This window comes from Rhinoraja longicauda, chromosome 11 (genome assembly GCF_053455715.1).
Source record: "Rhinoraja longicauda isolate Sanriku21f chromosome 11, sRhiLon1.1, whole genome shotgun sequence".
Classification (NCBI taxonomy): domain Eukaryota; kingdom Metazoa; phylum Chordata; class Chondrichthyes; order Rajiformes; family Arhynchobatidae; genus Rhinoraja; species Rhinoraja longicauda.
Window position 1 is genome coordinate 45,066,519 of NC_135963.1, and position 23,364 is coordinate 45,089,882.

General features: G+C 45.7%; 1 protein-coding gene across 4 annotated transcripts in view; it reads right to left on the reverse strand.

Moving 5' to 3' along the window:
* atg4c (autophagy related 4C, cysteine peptidase) overlaps positions 1 to 23,364 on the reverse strand; it is a 68,795-nt gene that overhangs the window by 19,927 nt on the left and 25,504 nt on the right. For all 4 annotated transcript variants that reach the window (XM_078408020.1, XM_078408021.1, XM_078408019.1 and 1 more), the window contains exons 4-6: positions 11,906 to 12,139; positions 11,252 to 11,600; positions 2,467 to 2,537 (exon numbers count right to left, since the gene is read on the reverse strand). In XM_078408020.1, coding sequence (XP_078264146.1) covers positions 2,467 to 2,537; positions 11,252 to 11,600; positions 11,906 to 12,139 — 654 coding nt within the window. The remainder of the gene's footprint in view (positions 1 to 2,466; positions 2,538 to 11,251; positions 11,601 to 11,905; positions 12,140 to 23,364) is intronic.

A 23,364-nucleotide genomic window follows, 5' to 3' on the forward strand; every position in this document is an offset into this window, starting at 1 on the left:
TGGAAGGATGTCATCAAGTGCAAAAGAGTGTAGAGAAATTTTAAGAGGATGTTGCCAGGACATGAAGGCTAGAGCTGTAGGAAGAGGATGGGCAGACTCGGACTTTATTTGTTGGAGGGCAGGTAGCTGAGGGATGATCTTATAGAGGTGAACAAGATCACAATGGGAATAGAGGGAGTGAATGTTTTTTTTTACCCTGAGTAGGCAAATCAGGAACCAGAGGACATCGGTTTAAGGTGAGAGGGGGAGGATTTTGTAGGAACCCTAGGGGCAACCTTATCATACAGAGGGTGATGGCTATATGGAGTGAGCTGCCAGAGGAGGTAGTTGAAACTGGTACAATAACAACATTTAGTTTAAGTTTAGTTTATTGTCATGTGTCAGATAGTGAAAAGCTTTTTGTTGCGTGCTAACCAGTCAGCAGAAAGGCAATAAATGTTTACAATTGATCCATTTACAGTTTATAGATACATGATAAGGAAATAACGTTTAGTGCAAGGCAACTAAGGTGCAAGGTCAGCATGGACAAGTCAGGCGAAAAGCCCCCTTTCTGTGCTGTATGCCTCAGAGTTTTGCAAATGAATAAGCTACTCAAAGTTCAACAAATGCAAAAAGAAAAGGAAAAAGCTATAGGGGAGGAGGAGAGAGAAGGGAAAACACCCAGCAACATGATCTACCTATGCATAGCCAGGAGCAATCCTCTTACCCACATGTCTCTTAAGAGAATGTTCACACAGGAAACCCTTCCACGAGCTGGTCCTCACTAATGTCTGTGACTTTAAAGCTTAAGCATGTTCTCGCTCTGCTCTCATAGTATAGTCTCTGGTCTATTTCCCATCCCAAGAGTTGGCAGCAAGTGTGCTCCACCCACATTGTTTACTTACCCATTATTTACAAGCATTCAAAATTTTTGACTGCATTGCAAGGTTCCCCAGAGTGGAAGCATTCAGAGAGTGCACTCATGTCCTTATAGACAAGACCCAGACAATTTCCTGCCAGAAGTGTCCCTGAACAGAGATCGCAGCTGTTGCACATACTATTCTGCACCCTCCCTGCTCCAACCATCAATAGCAATCAACCAGATCCTTGTCATCATGCAGCGTGCATCCAAACCCCAGTGGGTGGAAGAGCGCTGTTTGTATTCATTAATGAGCCTTGGTTACAAAACCAATAACATATTTTTCAAATGGGCATGAATGAACTTTACAATCTTTCAACAGCTTTTTTTAAAACAGTGTTAGGAGAGTCATGTAGCAAAATTAAGACAACCAAAACTGGGCCAATGGATTTCCCGGTTCTAATTTTAAACTAAATTTGGTTTTGTACTCTAGTTTGTGTTGAGATTGGACACAGTTCACATTGGGCATTTTCATGCAACAGAATCAAATTTTCATCCCTCAAGGAGGACTTTAAGCCATGATTCAGGAAATAAGGCTTATCTCTCAAATACTACACAAATTATGTGAACATTTTAAAACTTCTATTTTCAAATGTTTCAGAATACACTATTAAAACATTAAATAACTTCACACAACATACCATGACACATCACAGTCCATCCCTATTCATTCCATTCAATAAGCAAAATAATTAACTTCAAATTAATATAAAATGTCTTTCCTGACATTTATAAAGAGACCAAGACAAGTGCAATCAATTAGCAAATAAATAAAAGATGATAAAAGATCACAAGGTGATATAAACCTCAAGATGATACCCAAACCTTAGCTGGAAAAGGCAAGCAGGTATCAGAGGCTCAATTCACAGCACACACTGCTTCATGCTCCACAGAAGCAAATAAATAAATAAATAAAGCGGCTCAGACTGAGAGATTTTGAGAATATGACCTAAACGCACCTACCGGTTGTCTGGCAGGACAGATTAAAATCAAGGCCGTCGCTTTTCTCATGTTTTATATGCCTGACTAAATTGACATTTTGAAGCTTAATACCCTTTGCACCATCTTTCTAAGATGGAGATATTGTATATAAATCCATAAACCTACAGACAAATACATAAAGTCTTGTCTTTTTGCAAAATATGTTATTACATTTGTATTCTTGTGCTGTCGTAATCTTGTGCTCTTCAATCCCATATCTCTAAAATGTTAACCCATCTTTTTCTTTCTAATTCAGATGCTGCCTTACCCATTGCACAGTTCAACCTTTTTCGGTATTTATACAAAGTGAAAGTGGGAGTTGTGGTTTACTAAAACAATGACATTGTTTATACAGGAATAAATATGCCGCCACAACCACCTTGATCTTCATTCCAAATTGACAGCAGTGAACAAAAAGGATTAAAATTATGCTCCGGTAAAACACAAGAGCATTGACTCTTAATAAATCAAACACGAGTTATGTTCAATAATGTTAAATGCTGCCTGGCATCATCAATTTCAAATGACTGGCAGAACTGGGCAAAATGCCCAGCCAGCTTTCCTCATTACCATACCATGGCACTCACCCGTACAGTCCTGAGCAACATAAACTGTTATTCCTTGTAGCTCGGGCTCCACTGCATCTTCCACTGCTCTCCTAACAAAATGAATTTAAATAGGTTTAGACATTCACCATCGAATCAGTGTTAATCAAATTGGACTGACTTTATTTCTAAAAAAACTGAAACAGCTGATTTTTTAAACTGAAGAAAAGTTTAAGGACAACCAATCAATATTCTGCACTTCAGCGCCATTTTGAATAACTTTCTTTAAAATGTTAAACTTTTTTTTCCATTGTACTTAAAATTAACACTGTTGGTAAATATAATGCACACTCGTGCTTCCCAAGACAGCATGGGGACTCCAACTTATATCATGGTGAAGGGCCAAACATTGCGCCTTTTAAAAACAGATAAACCATCTAACCTTGAAATTCAACGATATTTCCACCACCAAATCCTAGTGTAACATCCTAAAGAATACCATGATACTCACCTAAATGCAAGGATATTCTGTATCATGTGACACAGGTCCCGACTCAAAGTTTCCCCATCATTTAAGACACAACTGAAAAATGTGACAGAATCTGTACAGTGTAGCGTGTTGATAAAGGCAAGGAGCCAGGTATTTCGGGAAGGTATATTTATTGTATCGTGGATCTCAGACGGGTCTAGTCTGCCGGAATGGCTTGGCGCCCAAACCTTGTCCTTATATCCCTGAGTCCAGGACCGCCTCCCGGGACTGGTCCATTCCCGTGCCGAGGGGTCGGTAGTAGTATGGCCCTACCCTTGGGAGCCGCCACAATACCCCCCCCCAGATCCGGAGGCACGAAACGCACTGGTGGTCGCACAACCCGACCGGACCGCGTACGGTAATCGGTCGACAGAGGGGCCGGCGGAGGCACAGTTGGAGAGACAGGCGGTGGGACCCGCAAAGGGGGGCGACCTCGTGGCCGAGGCTGGGCCACCCGCACCGGTTGGTCGATGTCTAAGTGGGCCGGCTTCAGGCGGTCAATTGACACGGCCTCCGGCCGGCCCCCCATGTCCAAAACAAAGGTTGTCTGCCCGTGCTCCAGCACCCGGTACGGGCCTTCATACGGCCTCTGGAGTGGCGCCTGGTGGGCGTCACGGCGCAGGAACACAAAGGCGCAGTCCTGGAGGGCCGATGGCACGTAAGGGCGGAATGTCCCATGGCGGGACGTCGGCACGGGTGCGAGCTTGCCAACTCGCTCTCAGAGGCGATGTAGGGTGGATGAGGGCGGTTCCTCTCGCCCCGGCAACGAGGGCACGAACTCCCCGGGCACCGTGAGCGGAGACCCGTAGACGAGCTCCGCTGAGGATGAAGCCAGGTCTTCCTTGGGGGCAGTCCGGATGCCCAGCAAAACCCATGGTAGCTCGTCCATCCAGTCGGGGCCGGCGAGTCGCGCTTTCAGCGCTGCCGGTGGAACCTCTCCACCAAGCCGTTTGCCTGCGGGTGATAGGCCGTGGTGTGGTGCAGCCGCACGCCCAACAGGTGGGCCATGGCCGACCACAGCTCGGAGGTGAACTGTGGCCCCCGGTCCGATGAGATGACCACCGGCACACCAAAGCGAGCAATCCAGTGCGCGGCCAACGCACGAGCGCATGTGGCTGTAGACGTATCAGCCAGTGGTATGGCCTCCGGCCACCGCGTGAAGCGGTCCACCACCGTGAAGAGGTGGGTGATGCCCCGGGACGGCGGGAGCGGGCCCACAATGTCCACGTGCAGGTGGTCGAAACGGCGGCAGAAATGGGAGTCCACGGACGACAGCGGGCGTATAATGGGGTCATTCAGCCGCAACGCGATGGGCTCCATCGTGGCGGAGTGGACCAAGCGCTGCTGCCTGACGTCCACGAGGAGAGAATGAGCCCGCAGAAAGTCGGCCCCGAGCAACGGCTGGGAGACGTCGGCGATCGTAAACAGCCACGTAAAATGACTGGCGCCGAAAACGATGTGGACCGTGCGGACGCCATATGTCTGGATAATGCTCCCATTTGCCGCGGTGAGGATGGGCCCCCGCTTCCCAGAACGAATGTCCAGCGGCGAAGGGGGCAGGACGCTCAGCTCCGCCCCGGTATCCACGAGGAAGCGGCTCCCGGACCGCCGATCCCAGGCGAAGAGGCGGTGAATCTAGCCGGCCACCGCAGGGACTATTGGTAGCCGGCCCGGGCGTTTTCCGGAAATGTGCACGGCTGGCGGCATTGTCGGGCTGCCGCACCCCAGCGCTGGTGGTAATAACACCAGTACCTCTTGCTGGTGCTGGCTGGAGCCTGCTGGTGTGGGACTGCAGGTGCACGACCCGCAATGGCCACCGGGGGCGATCTCGCAGGCCTCCGGGACGTAGCTGTCACTCCTTCCACAGCTCCCCCGCCCGACCGGAGAAAATTGGGCGCTTCTCGAGTGACGTTTAGCGCACTGACGTCATCACGGCGCGCCGCCCACAGCGCGTCCGCGCGCCTGCCGAGGGCCCGGGTGTCTGCAAAGGAGGCGTCGGTGAGCTGCAGGCGAATGTCGGCCGGCAGCAGGTGCAGGTAAGTATATTCAAACATCAGGCACGGTCTGTGCCCGTCGAGCAGCGCGACCATCTCCTTCAGGAGGCTAGATGGGCGCCGGTCACCGAGGCCTGGCATGTGGAGGAGCCTTTCGGCCCGCTCCATTCGGGTTAGCCCGTAGGTTTGGAGCAGCAGCTCCTTAAGGGCTTTATATTTACCGTCGGCCGGTGGGTCCTGGAGGAACTCCGTTACCTCTTCGGCCGTGTCCTGGTCAAGGGCTCCCACCAGGTGGAAAAACCGGGTGTTATCCACTGTGATGCCCTGCAGCTAGAACTGGGCCTCCGCTTGGTAAAACCAAACGCGAGCCCGGGTGGTCCAGAAGGTCGGGAGCTTGATTCCTACCGCGTCGACAGCTGGGGCCTGGTCGGCCTGCGAGCCGGACGGGCGGTCGGATTCTGCTTTTCTGTCCATCCTAATGAATGGACCGTCGAGGTCACCAATGTAGCGTGTTGATAAAGGCAAGGAGCCAGGTATTTCGGGAAGGTATATTTATTGTATCGTGGATCTCAGACGGGTCTAGTCTGCCGGAATGGCTTGGCGCCCAAACCTTGTCCTTATATCCCTGAGTCCAGGACCGCCTCCCGGGACTGGTCCATTCCCGTGCCGAGGGGTCGGTAGTAGTATGGCCCTACCCTTGGGAGCCGCCACAACAGTGTTGTTACAATGTTGACATTTCCAATAATTTGCAAAATTGCCTAGTACATAATGTTCACCAAAAAGCAGGCCATCCAATTTGACTAATTGCAGTAAAACTTCAATTATCTGACAGCATTGTGACTTTGATGGTATCAGATTGGCAGATTTTCTGGACTATCAGATGCTGTTCGAACTGTCACTCCAACCCGTTTATCATTCATTCTTCTTGGTGAACCAAAGGCCAAACTATCTGGATGTTAGATTATATCGGATTCTTTCAAGTACCATCTAATCAGTCTGCACTCAACCATCAGCAGAGTAATGGAAGGGTCATCAACAGTGCTGCTAGGTGACAATTACTCTCCAAAAGCCTGTTCACTGATATCCAGTTCGGTCCTCATCAAGACCATTGAGCTCCAGACCTTGGTTCTAACGATGACCAATCTGACAAATTTCAGAATTGAGGAGATATCAAGGTGGCATTTGACTGACTGCAGCATAAAGAAGTCCTTGTAAAACTTGTATCCATTTACATCGAGCAGAAACTGCTCTCATGGCTGGAGACAAACCTTGCATAAAGATGATTGTAGATGATGGAAGTCAATCATTCTAGCCCCATACATCATTGCAGCAGTTTTCAGTGCAAGAGCTGTACGATGTTCCTCTGATTCATCAGTGACTGGCCTTCCATCTCACAAGATCAGAAGTGGATATTGTCAATTCATTTGCAACTCCTCAAACATGGAAACAGTCCATGCATACATGCAACAAGACTAACACAACATTTCTGCATCGGCTGGTAAGTGGCATATAATATTCAAGATACAAAGTGCCAGGCGATGACCATCTCTAACAAGAGGCTAACCACCTAACCTTGACGTTCAATGGTATTAATAGCAACAAGTTGCTACAATCGTAGGAGAAATTCAACCCAATCAATAGCCTGAATACTGTAAAAGGAGGTTAAGAACTGGGTATACTGCAACAAATGACTCTCCTCCTAACATTCCAAAGCCTTCCCACCATCTAAATAGCATAAATCAACTCATCTGGGTGAAAGCAGCTCCGACAGCTCAAGGAGCTTGACATCACATAGCACAAATGGTCCACTTAGTTACTACACCATCCATCATCCTAAACATTCATTCTGTCTGCTGTTGTTGAAATTAGCAGCAGAAAAAAACATACAAAAATATCATTGCAGTTACTTGCCACACTATTACAACAGCAACTCCCACGCCCATGACTTCTACCACCAAGATAAGCAAGAGAGGCAGGGGCATGGCAATGCCACCACCAGCAGGTTACCCTCCAAGTTGCACATCCCTTTTTGGAAACATAAAACTGGTCTTTCATTATCATTGGATATAAATGCAGGCACTCAAAACAACACCACAGGATTTCAATGGTTCAAGATGATGGATCATTATCACCTTCTCAAAGGGTATTTATTTAGACCGAGTCTGAAGAAGGGTCTCGACCCGAAACGTCGCCCATTCCTTCTCTCCGGAGATGCTGCCTGACCTGCTGAGTTACTCCAGCATTTTGTGAATAAATACCTTTGATTTGTACCAGCATCTGCAATTATTTTCTTATACTACCTTCTCAAAGGGAATTAGTGATGGGCAATAAATGCTGGCCGTGCCAAGATACAAAAACACAAATAAAAAAATGAACAAAAATGTAACATCCGTACTGACTCACGGGAGACCATGGCCTGTGACCACACAGAATAGAGGAGAAGCATTGATAAGGGCAAGAGTTATACAACTGTACAACATTCTAAACAACCCATATGCCTTTCCCATAAGTATCACTACAGTGTGCAAGTCGTGCACAATGGTCTTTAGCTGCCACTAACTGGAATGGAAGCAAGACATCAATGACTGCAACCAATCATCTTTGAAGATGACAACTAAATTTTATATTTCTATGAACTCAACTTGGTCACGTGCACCACAATTGTCGTACCACTCTTCACATTAGCAAAAGATGTTCGGAGGGAGGGAGGGAGGTGGGGCGGAACGGCTGCAAGAAGGTAGTAACAGAAATGAGGACATATTTTAAGCACCGGGTGGGTGGTGCTTGAAATAGAAACCAGATCTACTGTTAAGGATGCATACATAGGGTTAATTATTCATAATTACAATGGCCCATTTTTACAGCAAAGGTTGTAGGCTTGATAACATCTTGGCTCTACTCGTACAGGCCAGCGCATCAGAATTAAATGACCCTTCATCCCAAGCAAGCTGTTGCAATACATCTTTGATGCTGGTATCTAGCCAACAATTTGGAAAGTTGCCCAGATATGTCTTACCACGCAAAATAAAATCCCAAGATAAATCTAACAATGAACAATTATCACTCTCTTCCTAATCAAAAAGTGTTGGAACCATCACATACCATTAAGCGACACATAATGACCAATAACCCGCTGAACCACTTGTTCTAGAAGTCAAAGATTTGGTACGAACTTAAATATACATGAATGAAAGAGAGAGCAGATGCCTTCTGGATCAAACGTACATTCAACTAGGCCTTAGTTGAAAAGAAAACTGCATAGCAACTGGAGTCACACCAGGCACACAGTTCGTTACAATAATTAGAAGACAATATTGCCGATTGAAAATATCTGCATAGATATTCCTCAAGGAAGCTTCCTTGGCTGTTCCACTATTTCATTTACATATTTCCGAGCAAGTCACCACTGTATTTGATCAAAAACAATTCCACAGTCCTGGGCTGCATTCATCCAATCTATTCATAATGAAACAACACTGGCAGCATACTCGTGTTATCATCTTTTCTTACAACAGTAGCATTTGGTCCATCAAGTCTATACCAGCTCTCAAAGCAGTCCAATTAATTTCCATTCTCCCACATTGCCCAATAACTATTCTCCCTCATAGCCATTAACACCCCACTCAACTACAGGAGGAGTAATTTACAGTAGCTAATTATAGACAATAGATGCAGGAGTAGGCCATTCGGCCCTTCGAGCCAGCAACGCCATTCAACGTGATCATGGCTGATCATTCACAATCAGTACCTATCAGCCAGCCCATCTTTGTAGTGTGGGAGGAAACCACAGTGTTCAGGGGGAATATGCATACTTCCACATTAGGTTAGGATAGAACCGGGTCACTCTAACCACGAGAAAGCACCATTGTGCCATTCTAATAAGACTTAGAATCTCTCCTGACCATGAAGGCATCATCATTTCAAAGTACCCCACCTTTGATTATTCATGCCAAGGAATGTGCGCAGAATAGAGCTATCATCGAAGAACTGGGAGGCTGTGCAGGCAATTAAAGGTGGATTCTCAATAAGAATCAGCAGATTTCAAAGATAAAAAAAGAACACAATAGTGGTGCAGCAGTTAATGTAGCTGTGTCACAGCCCATGGGACCTGGGAGCAGATTATGAAGTTTACACAAACTCCCCATGGATACAGAGGTTTCCCTGGATTCTTCCTCCATCCCAAGGACTTGCTGAAAGATTAACCCATCACTGTAAAATACGCCCTAATATAGATAACTTCCAAAAGAAGCACATGGGAGTTGATGGAATTCCTAGAGAGAATAAATTACAGAATTGTTCTGTATTGTACAAAATAAGTAGCATTTTAGAAGGTTAGTTACTCAATCAGTCCTCCCAACATTGAACTGCATATCCATCCACCTATAGCAAATACCATTTAAAGTATTCAGCTCCACAGCTTGCAAAGTTTACTTCAACAATAGCTACTGGTTCTACAACCTCCATCATAACAGCCACTCTGTTGTGACAATTTTACTTAAATTTGCCCCAGTACATAACATAACATAACAACACTTTATTGTCACTCGGCACAACACCGAGCGAAATTTCAGCAGTCACACAAAATACAGCAAAAAAGAAAAGAACACAGGACACCCGACCCCAACACAAACATCCATCACAGTGACTCCAAACACCCCCTCACTGTGATGGAGGCAACAAAACTTCCCCTCTCTTCCCCCCGCACCCACGGACAGGCAGCTCGACCCCTACCGAGGCAAACGACACGCACAGCCCCCGCAAGGGGATGGAAGGCCCCCCGGCCGAGCCGCCCCGGGCACCGAAACGTCCCGCGGCCACACCGGGCGATGTTAAGTCCAACGGCCGAGCCGCACCGGGCACTGAAACGTCCCGCGGCCGAACAGCGCTGACGATGTTAAGTCCAGCGGCCAAGCCGCACCGGGCACTGAAACGTCCCGCGGCCACACCGGGCGATGTTAAGTCCAGCGGCCAAGCCGCACCGGGCATTGAAACGTCCCGCGGCCGAGCCGCACCGGGCACTGAAACGTCCCGCGGCCACACCGGGCGATGTTAAGTCCAGCGGCCAAGCCGCACCGGGCACTGAAACGTCCCGCGGCCGAGCCGCACCGGGCACTGAAACGTCCCGCAGCCACACCGGGCGATGTTAAGTCCAGCGGCCGAGCCGCACCGGGCACTGAAACGTCCCGCGGCCGAGCTGCGCCGGCAATGTTAAGGCCCGCAGCCGAGCCGCACCGGGCACTGAAACGTCCCGCAGCCGAGCTGCGCCGGCAATGTTAAGGCCCGCAGCCGAGCCGCACCGGGCACTGAAACGTCCCGCAGCCGAGCTGCGCCGGCAATGTTAAGGCCCGCAGCCGAGCCGCACCGGGCACTGAAGCGTCCCGCAGCCGAGCTGCGCCGGCAATGTTAAGGCCCGCAGCCGAGCCGCGCCCCGGGGAAGAGACCTAATAAAATAAAGGTTTCCCCCCGCCCCACCCCCCCACCCCACCCCACACCCCCACCACACACCCCCACCACACATACACAGCCAAAAACAGAAACAAAAACCATCCCAACACCGACACAAACAAAAAAAAAGAAAAAAAGACAACAGACTGCCAGAGAGCCGCAGCCGTTAGGCTGGTCCGGAAGGTTAGAATACATGTGATCGAGGGAGAGCTGGCAAATTGGATGTAAAACTGGCATAGCTCTATGAGTCAGAGGATGGGAATGGAGAATTGTTTTTCAGATTGTGGGCCTACGACCAATGATGTGCAGCAAAGATCAATGCAGATTTCCTCCACATTTCTATTGCATTAAAACAAATTTTGCATGCGATTACAATAAAGTTATTTCATATACAAAAATGTTCAGCGCATAAAATGCATTATGGAAACTGAACTGCAGTTTCAGGCAGAAAAGAGTGCATGTTTGAACACAATTATATTCAGCTACTGCAGGTGTATAATCACAAGAGATAAATCAGGCATCATTCAGCAAGGCATGTGTCAACTCTGTGCCAGTTATCTAGCCAAAAGAAAGGTACCCAAAATAATTAGTGTAAAAAAAACATTTTGGTTATATTTTATCTTTTGGTTTTAAGCCTCATCACAATAACTACTCTGAACTTCCATCTGTGATTTAAACCAAGTGCATAATTTAAAGGCTCCCTGCTTCATGCCAAACCACAATGTGCAAAATTAATATTCATAATACAGTTGGCTATTTGAACTTTATCCTCCAAATTATTTAATACTCCTACATTTTTAAGCCCTGGAAGCTGTATCACACCGAGTTTATCAATAGAAAGCCTGTAAAATCCACTCACCTTAAAATGTGTGCCACTACAGATGGGCCATACCAATCCCCAGCTCGCTTGCCAGAGTTTTCACCCAACTCTATCAGTTTATGTATTCCAAATGTTGTTGCTGCACTGTCCCCTAACCAAGAGACTATGGTCCGATGCATCTTCTCATCCTCGCTTGTTGCATCGACTGTATTTAAAGATAGCTTTCCATCAATTGACAAGTCGAGTTGTTGACTTATGTCCTGAAGTGAGTTTTCCAAAGGTGGCAGAAAGGTAAAACCTTCATCATCATCATCAGATTCTGATATGTTCGACTTGAAGAATTCAGATTTCATGGGAACCATTTGTGGCACATCTGCCCAGACCCAATCTGCAAAAGGAAATAGGTCAATTATATATATTTTTTAAACAGAAAAACCTTACCTTGACCATAATGTTGTCATAAAAGACATGTAATTTCAGGAGACTCGCAACATTCTAATGACCAATTCCTCCCCATGTTGTCATCTTATTATCACTCCCTTTCAAATCAGCTAACATGGTACAAATAGTGATCAAGCTAGGTATACTGTTGATCTGTATAATCAATTGCATACAGACAGTGAGCATTTTAATATGTTACTAAAACTGCATTGCAAAGTCTAATGCAGTTTCTCATCGAAACAACACACTCACCTCGACCAAGAAAATGGAGCAGAAGACTTTGTGCTAACAACATTTGGCCAGACCTGAGTGTGCAGCCCCAGCCACAATCTGTTGTGAGTGTGCATCCTTTTAACTGTGGGAATTCACGGCGGTATGTGAGCCAAATCCTACTGATGAAGTCCTTCCGGAATTGATGCACATTATTTGAAACCAGTTTAGTGTTTGTAACTGCACCCATGCAGCTTGGTGCACTCTCATCCGTTCCTGGAAAATGAAAAGTAGCAAAATATAAACATTAAAAATCAATCGCTTTGACGTTTTGTTACAATAACCTGACAGTAATAGAAAAGGCAATTTGTTCTATTCCATGGAGAACCAACAAGGAGAGATCATTACAACAATGACCACACTTCAAAACTGCTTATTAATTAGAAAGTGTTTTGGTATGTAACAAAGTAATGTAGGATATCACAGAAATACTTCACACACCCTTCAACAACTTTCAATTCCTAAAACCCCATTGCCTTATCTTTCCCTTTCCCTTTACACCTCCAACAGCCATGTGGAAGGTCTCAAGGCCCACCAGCTCTTCCTGAACAGAGACCCAATCAGTTTCCCTCTACCAACACTCTCCTCCACCTGGCGGAACTTATTCTCACTTGCAACTTCTCTTTTTACTCCTCTCACTTTCTTCAAGTTAGGGTGTAGTCATGGTCACTCACACAGGCCCCAACTATGCCTAACTTTTTGTTGGTTATGTTGAACAGTCCTTGTTACAAATGTACATTGGCACCATCCCCCAAGTCTACATAGACATAGAAAATAGGTGCAGGAGGAGGCCATTTGGTTCTTCGAGCCAGCACCGCCATTCATTGTGATCATGGCTGATCATCTACAATCAGTAACTTGTGCCTGTTTTCTCCCCATATCCCTTGATTCCACTAGCCCCAAGAGCTCTATCTAACTTTCTTTTAAATTCATCCAGTGAATTGGCATCCACTGCCTTCTGTGGCAGAGAATTCCACAAATTCACAACTCTGGGTGAAAAAGTTTCTTCTCACCTCAGTTTTAAAAGACGTCCCCTTTATTCTTAGACTGTGTCCCCTGGTTTTGGACTCCCCCAACATTGGGAACATTTTACCTGCATCTAGCTTGTCCAGTCCTTTTATAATTTTATACGTCTCTATAAGATTCCTTCTCATCCTTCTAAACTCCAGTGAATACAAGCCCAGTCTTTCCAATCTTTCCTCATATGACAGTACCTCCATCCCAGGGATTAACCTCGTGAACCAACGCTACACTGCCTCAATAGCAAGGACGTCCTTCCTCAAATTAGGAGACCAAAACTGCACACAACTGCGTTCTCACCAGGGCTCTACACAACTGCAGAAGGATCTCTTTGCTCCTCTACTCAAATCCTCTCGTTATGAAGGCCAGCTTTCTTCACTGCCTGCTGTACCTGCACGCTTACTTTCAGTGACTGGTGTAGAAGGGCACCAAGGTCTCGTTGCACTCCCCCTTTACCTAATCTGACACCATTGAGATAATAATCTGCCTCCTGATTTTTGCCGCCAAAGTGGATAACCTCACATTTATCTACATTATACTGCATCTGCCATGCATCAGCCCACTCACTCAACCTGTCCAAGTCACCCTGCAACCTACAAACATCCTTTGTGCAGTTTACACTGCCACCCAACATTGTGTCATCTGCAAACTTGCTAGCATTACTTCTAATTCCATCATCCAAATCATTAATGTATATTGTAAATAAATTTAGTTGCGGCCCCAGCACCGAGCCTTGCGGCACTCCACTCGCCACTGCCTGCCATTCTGAAAAGGACCCGTTTATTCCTACTCTTTGTTTCCTGTCTGCCAACCAATTCTCTACCCATGTCAATACCCTACCCCCAATACCATGTGCTCTAATTTTGCTCACCAACCTCCCGTGTGGGACCTTATCAATGGCTTTCTGAAAGTCTAGATACACTACATCCACTGACTCTCTTTCATCCATTTTACTTGTCACATCCTCAAAAAAATCCAGAAGATTAGTCAAGCAGGATTTCCCCTTCATAAATCCATGCTGACTTGGACCAATACTTTTACCGCTCTCCAAATAGTCTTTACTAATCTTTTTCTCTTAACATACCTAAAGAAGCTTTTACTGTCCTTCTTTATATTCTTGGCCAGCTTCGCTTTGTATCTCATCTTTTCAGCCCGTATCGCCCTTTTTTCTACCTTCTGTTGTCCTTTGAAAGTTGCCAAATCCTCTGGCTTCCCGCTACTCTTTGCTACATCATCAATTGCATTTGGCAGTGCTGGCTCGAAGGGCCAAATGGCCACCTCCTGCACCTATTTTCTATGTAAATTTGGGTTGACTCCAGCACCCAGGCGGAACTTACTGATTTAATTAACTTTACCACTAACTTACACTCTGCCTTCTAATTGACATGGATTATCTCCAACACCTCTTTCCCCTCCCTTGATCTCTCTGACCCCATCACTGGGGACAGTCTATCGACTGATGTTTACTGCAAACTCACCGACTCTGTTATCTGGACGTCACTTTGTTCCACCCTAGTGCTTGCAAATTGCTATCCCTTTCTCTCAATTCCTCAGTCTCCACCACATATGCTCCCAAGATGAGGCGTTTCATTCTACGACATCCGAGATGTCCTCTTTAGTAAATGTGGTTGCCCCCACCCCCCCAGTGTCTCATCTGTGCCCCTCAGTCCTGCTCTTGCTCACTTTCCCTCAGATGGAATAAGGTTCCCCTGGTCATTACCTATCACCTCACCAGCCTCCGCATTCGCAGGGCAAAAGCTGGGACTCTATTCCTTGGAGCGCAGGATGATGAGAGGTGATCATAAAGAGGTGTATAAAATCATGAGAGGAATAGATCGGGTAGATGCACAGAGTCTCTTGCTCAGAGTAAGTGAATTGAGGACTAGAGGACATAGGTTTAAGGTGAAGGGGAAAGATATAACGGGAATATGAGGGCGTAACCTTTTCATACAAAGGGTGGTGGGTGTATGAAACAAACAGCCAGAGGAGGTAGTTGAGGCAGGGACTATCCCAATGTTTACGAAACAGTTAGACATGTACATGGATAGGACAGGTTTGGAGGGATATGGACTAAACATGGGCTGGTGGGACTAGTGTAGCTGGGACATGTTGGCCGGTGTGGCCAAGTTGGGCTGAATGGCATGTTTCCACGCAGCATCACTCAATAACTGTATTCAACACATTATTCTGATATTTTTGCCACTAACATGATCCCACCTGTCACATCTGCCCATCCCAAACCCTTTCCATCTTCCGCATAGTCCGCTTCCTCAGCAACTCCTTAGTTCACTCATGCCTTCCCACCCAAACCACCCCCTCTCCACGTACTTTCCACTACAAACGCGAGAGATGTATCACTTGTCCCGAAACCTCCTCCCCCACATCCATTCAAGGACCTCACAAGTCTTTCCAGAGGTTCACACAAACCTCCTCTAAACACATCTACTGCATTCAATGCTCCCGATGTGGTCTCCTTTACATCAGCAGAGGGTAGATTAGGCGACGTTTTTCATCAAACACCCGTGTTCGGTCCGCAAAGCCTGTTGGATCGCCCAGTTGCTAACCATTTCAACTCACTCCACATACTAACATCTCTCTCCTGGGCCTCCTCCATTTCCAGAGTGAGGTCACAGGCAAATTGAAGGACAGGAACATATTCCGCTTGGTTAACTCACAATTTAATTTTATGAACAATTAATTCTCCATTTTTCGATAACTAACCTACTAAACCACTCTCTCATCTCCCATCCCCCTTTTACCCTGTGTCCCACCTTCCCCCTTCACTTATATTTTTTCCTCCTGTTTCACAATTCACTCTTCTTCTATCGTTATCTCACAATTTTTATCTTTTTTATCTCTGGCCTTTAAGTACCTTAAAAGGAGGCTAAGTATCTTGCGCATGCTTTGCGAAAAAGCAATGCTGAAGCACTATTTCTCATTCCATATTTTCTCACGATTGTCTTAAAAGGTACACAAATGGAAAAAAAAAGCTAGCGATAGTGGTAGTGTTTCACATCCAGTAAAATTGACCAGGGAATAACCAAGGAATACCCTGGCACTCAAAACATTTTCATTTTTTGACATTTTCGCTTCAGCTCCTTCCTCATGCAGTTCTTATCCTGAAGTACTCCCAAAGTATAGACTTACTAAAGGTTGCCTTCATTCAGTACAAGACACAGAGGGTTCTAGGGACCACTGAAGGGCAGGAGCCTTGAGCTCTGACATCCTTTAATGAAAGACTGCAATCTGGCAGTCTGTCAATACTAGAAAAATCCCTCAGCACTGGATGTTTTCTCAGTATGAAAAGTGCTCCATTGTTGTTAGGGGCTTTGCTTATGTTTGCAGACCCTGTAACATGTGATGAACATGCCTCAAGATACAGATGATTGATGACCATTATTGACACCACAAAAGCAATTTGCAGGCAAACAAGTTTATCCCTCCCATTCTTTAGTAGCATTTATTTTAAAGATTATATTTCTTTTCAGGCAGAAATTGGAGCACAGCAATTTGCCAATACTTTCCTTCCCGGTACAGCGATGAACTCTCAAAGCACACGAACAACTGAAAGATAAAATGCACTATTCAGCACTTTGTGCACACAAGGCACAGCAATATGCTTCATAACCAAAGAATCACTTCTGAAGAAGGGTCTGACCCAAAACATCACCCATTCCTTCTCTCCAGAGATGCTGCCTGTCCCGCAATCACTACAATCACTTTTAAAGTGTTGCCACTGCTCTGAAAAATGGCATCTCCAATAATGCTCTTCTTCAATATAGTCATCAATAAAGCGGAAAACAAATAAAATCATTGCTTGATAGAACATGAAATATATAAAATATTAATTATGTGAGGTCTTAATTGGAAGCAGGTGTAGTGGCCTGGCGGAGGCCAGAGAAAAGGCTGGACGCCAGGCAGGTTTAGTAAAGGTCTTTATTTGGCTGTGAGCTTCTACTCACAGCAAAGTCCACCTCGGGATAAACCACACCCCCCCCAACGGGCTGACTCTTAACCCCTTAAGTCTGTCCGTCAAGTGATGAGGGGGCTGACCCAAGGAGTGGCCTGATACCCAGGGACCGCCACAGGACCCCCCCCAAGAACCGGAGGTACAAAGCGGACAGGAGGGCGCACGAGGCGTCCAGCTCGGGTGCGCACCACGCCCGGCGCAGGGACCGGCGACCGACCGACAGGTGGAGGGGATGTAGCAGACACTGGTGGGGGTAACATGGACGGAGGGCGACCTCGCGGGCGGGGCTGCGCAACCGGCACAGGCCGATCAATGTCCACGTGTGCCGGCTTCACTGCGACCCCCCCATGTCCAGGACAAATGTGGCCGAGCCATGTTGCAGGACCCGGAAGGGGCCTTCGTACGGCTGCTGGAGAGGTGACCGATGAGCGTCCCTGCGCAGGAAAACAAACTGGCAGTCCTCCAGATGGAAGGTCCCATGACACGACATGGGCACAGGTGCCAGCCTGCCCACCGTCTGCCGAAGACATTGCAGGGTGTCCGAAGGCTGCTCCACTTGACCCTGTGCCGGTGGGATGAACTCCCCGGGGACCGTCAAAGGGGCCCCATACACCAACTCGGCGGAGGAGGAGGCCAAGTCCTCTTTGGGTGTGGTGCAGATCCCCAGCAAAACCCACGGCAGGGCGTCCACCCAGTCTGGGTCCGTGAGCCGAGCCTCCAGGGCAGCCTTCAGCTGGCGTGTGAAAACGTTCCACCAAACCGTTCACCTGTGGATGGTACGCCGTAGTGTGGTGTAGGCGGACTCCCAAGCAGGTGTAGTGGCCTGGCCATGGCCGACCACAGTTCCGAAGTAAACTGCGGCCCCCGGTCCGATGTAATGTCCAGTGGCACCAATGTAGTGGCCTGGCGGAGGCCAGAGAAAAGGCTGGACGCCAGGCAGGTTTAGTAAAGGTCTTTATTTGGCTGCGAGCTTCTACTCACAGCGAAGTCCACCTCGGGATAAACTACACCCCCCAACGGGCTGACTCTTAACCCCTTAAGCCTGTCCGTCAAGTGACGAGGGGGCTGACCCGAGGAGTGGCCTGATACCCAGGGACCGCCACACAGGAACCATTTTTGAAGCTAACAGAAATAGTAACATAATTTCACATTTTATAGACATTCATCCATTAAATCTTATGTTCACAACTCTAATGTTGTCATTTGGATTGGAAATATGATGAAGAATTATATTGTCATGCATGATAAGATAAGCTATCCCTTAACCTTTGATTACATTTCCTTAATCATGACTTTCAACCAGAAAAATAGCAGGTTCCCACTTTCTCTCTACTTGCAATCCCATTGGCCTTCTTATTCAATCTGTAATTCTCCTATGAATTTTCACTACTTTCAACAAGATTCCAGCATCAAAAACATCTATCCCAAAATTGTTGGACAACTGTAAGAGCAGACAAGACTGCAACCTTACAAATTAATTTTCATACCCATCTCCCCTGTAGTCACATCATCCTTTACCTTTTGACTGACCAAAAGTACAAAAATTAATCTAGGATATGTGATGGCCTCCTAGAATAAAATGCTCAGGTAACTTTCTTCCTCACTGAAGCACCTCAACTTCCAAGGGATTCTAACTCACCAACCTGAAACTGAAGTTCCTCGAACTGAAGAAACATACTGGAGATGTGGTAGCCAAGGAAACCGACGGTTTCTCTCAACTTCCAATTACTGCCAAATAAAATTGTTTGGAAATTATTAGGGCAATAATGAACCTAATTGAGATATGGAATGAAGTATCCACCTTATCAAATTGAACGCCTGTGTTGTAAGTGATCAAGAACAATGTGGTTCGTGTGTATCTAGTACTGGAGTACCTCTATCACAGCAGTTGGGATAAATCCAAGCAGTGCAGATTGATAATGTCTCCTCTTCAATGACCACCAATACACGAGCGCCTCAAGGTTACAGACTTATCCTCCTGCTCCACTTTCTTTACACTCATGACAGCATGGCTAGGCACAGCTCCAATGCCATCCATAAATTTGCTGACGACACCACCATTGGTGGTCAATTCACTGGCGGTGATGAGTCAGCTCACAGGAGAGAGATAGAAGACCAGTTTGAATGATGCTGCAACCATTCGCTCAACATCAACAGAACTATGAACAATGAATTAATCATTGACTTCAGAAAGGAGAACTTGGGAAATGACACATCAGTTTTCCTTGATGGGTTCCTGGTGGAAAGAGTTAGCAGTATCAAATGGCTGGACTGTAACATCTTAGACGACCTGCACAGAGATGCAATCTCAAAGACAGTACACCAGTGTCTCCACTTTTTAAAAAAGCAGTTTAGAAAGAGATTTGTCACCAAATACACTGCAGATGCGCTGTAGAAAGTATCCAAATTGCATCCTGTTATGTCTATTCCAATGCTAAGGAACACAAAGGGTGCAGAGAATGGTAGACTCGGCCTTTTGAACACTGTATAGTGATCTATCACATCACGCTCAACCTTCTGAATTTCCTGATGAAAGCACAATAAAATCTGCCAAGTGAGAATTATTTTTTCCTTGGATTGTCATCTCCAAGAGTTTCCCCATGACTGAAATTGGATTGATAGGTTTATTTTTCGTTTTTTCTACATTTCAATTCCTCAGTCCCCTGAAATCTCTTCAAAGAGCAAGAATGACCGGAAGATGGTTTGCTGCATTTCCATCACAAATTACCACAATAAGTAAAGATACATGCTGTTTGGAATGGCGATTTTTTTTCCCCTCTATCCAATATCTATCTGCCCCATAGCTCTATGATACAAATTTGAAATGCTTATTCCATAGATTTTCTGAATCAGTGACTTTTACCTCTCTTACTCGATAATTCAGGTTCCAGTTTTCCTAAACAAAACACAAAGTGCTGGAGGAACTTAGTGGGTCAAGCAGCATCTCTGGAGGGAATGGACAGCTGATGTTTCTGATCATGATTGACTGATCTGATTAATTGAAGAAGGGCCCCGATTCAAAACATAACCATTCCATTCCATCTGCCTGACACTTTGTTCCTCCAGCATTGTTTTCTCAATATTTCAGCATCTGCAGATTGCGTTTCCAGTTTTCTTACAAGCTCCAGATCTTTTTAAACTAAAGCACCCAATGAAAAGTCATTCTGTTATACCTTTATACACCAAGAATTTTTTTATTTTTCTCCTCCACAAATTACCAATCTATCCAACACATTCTTGTTACACTGGATATCAAAGGTGATAATGTAATATTGAGTACTCGGAACTGGGTAGTGCTGTGGATATTTGGTGCAATTTATTTCCTACAGTGCCACTCAGTGGCAAGAACTGGATAGCACAACAAAACAATCCAACTAAACGTTGGTAGCACTGACATCAAGTGACAAGTAAAGGGCACTGCATTACTGTGAAAGTTATCTTGTGCATTATCGATTACAAGATTTTTTTAGTAGTTCTCTGAATGAACAATTGCTCATTGTTTCATCTGGGTAGGTTGAAATGACATTGATTTTAAGATGAAGATGCACAAAATCACCATATTAAAAGAAAAGGTGTTCAAGATCCACTGGGGTAAAAAGGAATCCTGCACTTTTGGGGTGCTTTGTTTTAAAATATATATTCTGGAGTATCATATCATCATATCATATATCTACAGCCGGAAACAGGCCTTTTCGGCCCTCCAAGTCCGTGCCGCCCAGTGATCCCCGTACATTAACACTATCCTACACCCACTAGGGACAATTTTTACATTTACCCAGCCAATTAACCTACATACCTGTACGTCTTTGGAGTGTGGGAGGAAACCGAAGATCTCGGAGAAAACCCACGCAGGTCACGGGGAGAACGTACAAACTCCTTACAGTGCAGCACCCGTAGTCAGGATCGAACCTGCGTCTCCGGCGCTGCATTCGCTGTAAAGCAGCAACTCTACCGCTGCGCTACCGTGCCGCCCTAGAAACATTATTTTTTTCCTTGGCTATGTCTAAACAATAATTCTGAATAATTTAGACAAAAGTTTTAAATAACTGATTGCCCTATTACAGGAAAGATGTGGACACTCTGGAGAGAGTGCAGAAGAGGTTTATCAGGATGCTGCCAGAATTAGAGAGTATGAGGTTGAACAAATTTGGATCAAAGGGAATAGGAGATAGCTAAGGGCTGATAGCGTTAAGGATAATCCCAAGATATTTTACGTACATAAAGGGAAAAAGGATAAGCAGAGGGAATGGGACCCATCTCCAGGTTCACCAACAACACCACCATCGTTGGACGAATTACAGATGATGATGAGTCAGAGTATAAAAGTGAGATCGATCGACTGACCAAATGGTGCCAGTACAACAACCTGGCTCTTAATGTCAGTTAGACCAAGGAACCAATTGTGGACTTTTGGAAGTGGAAGGATAAATACCCACAAACTTGTCTATATCGACGGGATGATGGAGGAGTCAAAAGCTTCAAATTCCTGGGCGTCCATACTTCTGAAGATCTTTCCTGGAGCCAGCGCATTGATACAATTATAAAGAAAACCCATCAATGCCTCTACTTTCCAAGAAGATCGTGGAGATTTGGTATGTCAAATGATTCTCTTGAACTTCTAGAGGTGTACAGTAGAGAGCATAATGACTGGTTTATTCAGGGCCTGGTTTGGCAACTTAAACGCCAAGGAATGAAGACGCCTTCCAAAAGTGATGAGCACATCAAGGGTACTGACCTCCCCACCATCAAAGGGATTTGTAAGACACTGCCACAAAAAGACAGCCAGCATTATCAGACACCTACACCACCTTCGCCACAGTCATTTCATTCCTGCCATCGGGAAGAAGATATGGGAGCCTGAAAACTGTAATGTCCAGGAAAGAACTGCAGATGCTGGTTTAAATCGAAGGTAGACACAAAATGCTGGAGTAATTCAGCGGGACAGGTAGCATCTCTGGAGAGAAGGAATGGGTGATGTTTTGGCTTGAAACGTCTGAAGGAGGGTCTCGACTCAAAATGTCACCCATTCCTTCTCTCCAGAGATGCTGCCTGTCCCGCTGAGTTACTCCAGCATTTTGTGTCTAACTGTAATGTCCACGTGTGAGTATATATATATATTTATTTATTTTTAAAAAATTTTTTATCCACACACAGACCTTTTTTTACTTATGTATTATATTGCTTACAGAGTACTATGTTTACATATATTCTATTGTGCTGCTGCAAGTAAGAATTTTGTTATTCTGTCTGAGACATATGACAATAAAACACTCTTGATTTGAATCATGACTCCGGAGTCAGCATCCCCTTTGCAACTGGTACCTTTACTCCTTGACCCATAAACCACAATCAGTAAAGGTGACAAAATATCCTCCATGATGATTTTCAACAGCAGTGTCCTGCAAGGCTGGGTTTTTTTTAAACTCCCTATGATTCTTCCCATACATTCTCAATTGTTTAGCTAAATTTTGCTCTAACTTTAATCAGAAGTTTGCAGATGACACCATCGCAGTGGGCCAGATCTCAAACGGTGACTCGAAAGAGAATATAGGAAGAAGAGAAATAGCTTAGAAGAGACAACAACCACTCCCCCAAGTGCACACCCCAGTCTGTACCAATGGTGCTGAAGTCAAAGTGGTCAAGAGCTTCAAGTTCCAAGATGAAATTCATCCTGGTCAAACTACATTGACATTTCAACCAAAAACTTACATCAATGGTCTATTTCCTCAGAAGGAAAAGGAAATTTAGCATGTCTCCAATGACTCTTGCCAATTCCTACAGATGCAACATAGAAAAGCGGCACGGTAGCGCAGCGGTAGAGTTGCTGCTTTACAGCGAATGCAGCGCCGGAGACACAGGTTCGATCCTGACTACGGGTGCTGCACTGTAAGGAGTTTGTACGTTCTCCCCGTGACCTGCGTGGGTTTTCTCCGAGATCTTCGGTTTCCTCCCACACTCCAAAGACGTACAGGTATGTAGGTTAATTGGCTGGGTAAATGTAAAAATTGTCCCTAGTGGGTGTAGGATCGTGTTAATGTACGGGGATCACTGGGCGGCACGGACTTGGAGGGCCGAAAAGGCCTGTTTCCGGCTGTAGATATATATGATATGATATGAAAGCATCCTATCCTGATGCATCAAAACTTGTTTATGGCAACTGTTCTGCCCAAGACTGCAATAGGTTGCAGTGAGTTGTGAACACAGCCCAGTCCATCAGGCAAACCAACCTCGCCATTACTCCACCCTCCCCAATCAACTCTTATCTATCTTTTACACTGCCTGGCCATTTTCTCTTTTTCCCTCTCCCATCAGGCAGAAGAAACAAAAGCATGAAGAGACAAAAGCTTCTTACCCATGGTTATCAGACTCTGAAGCAGACATCTGATATGCTTGGGATGAATTTCCAATCTACCGAGTAGCGGCCTTTGCCGTAATCATCTAAGTTTTCTCA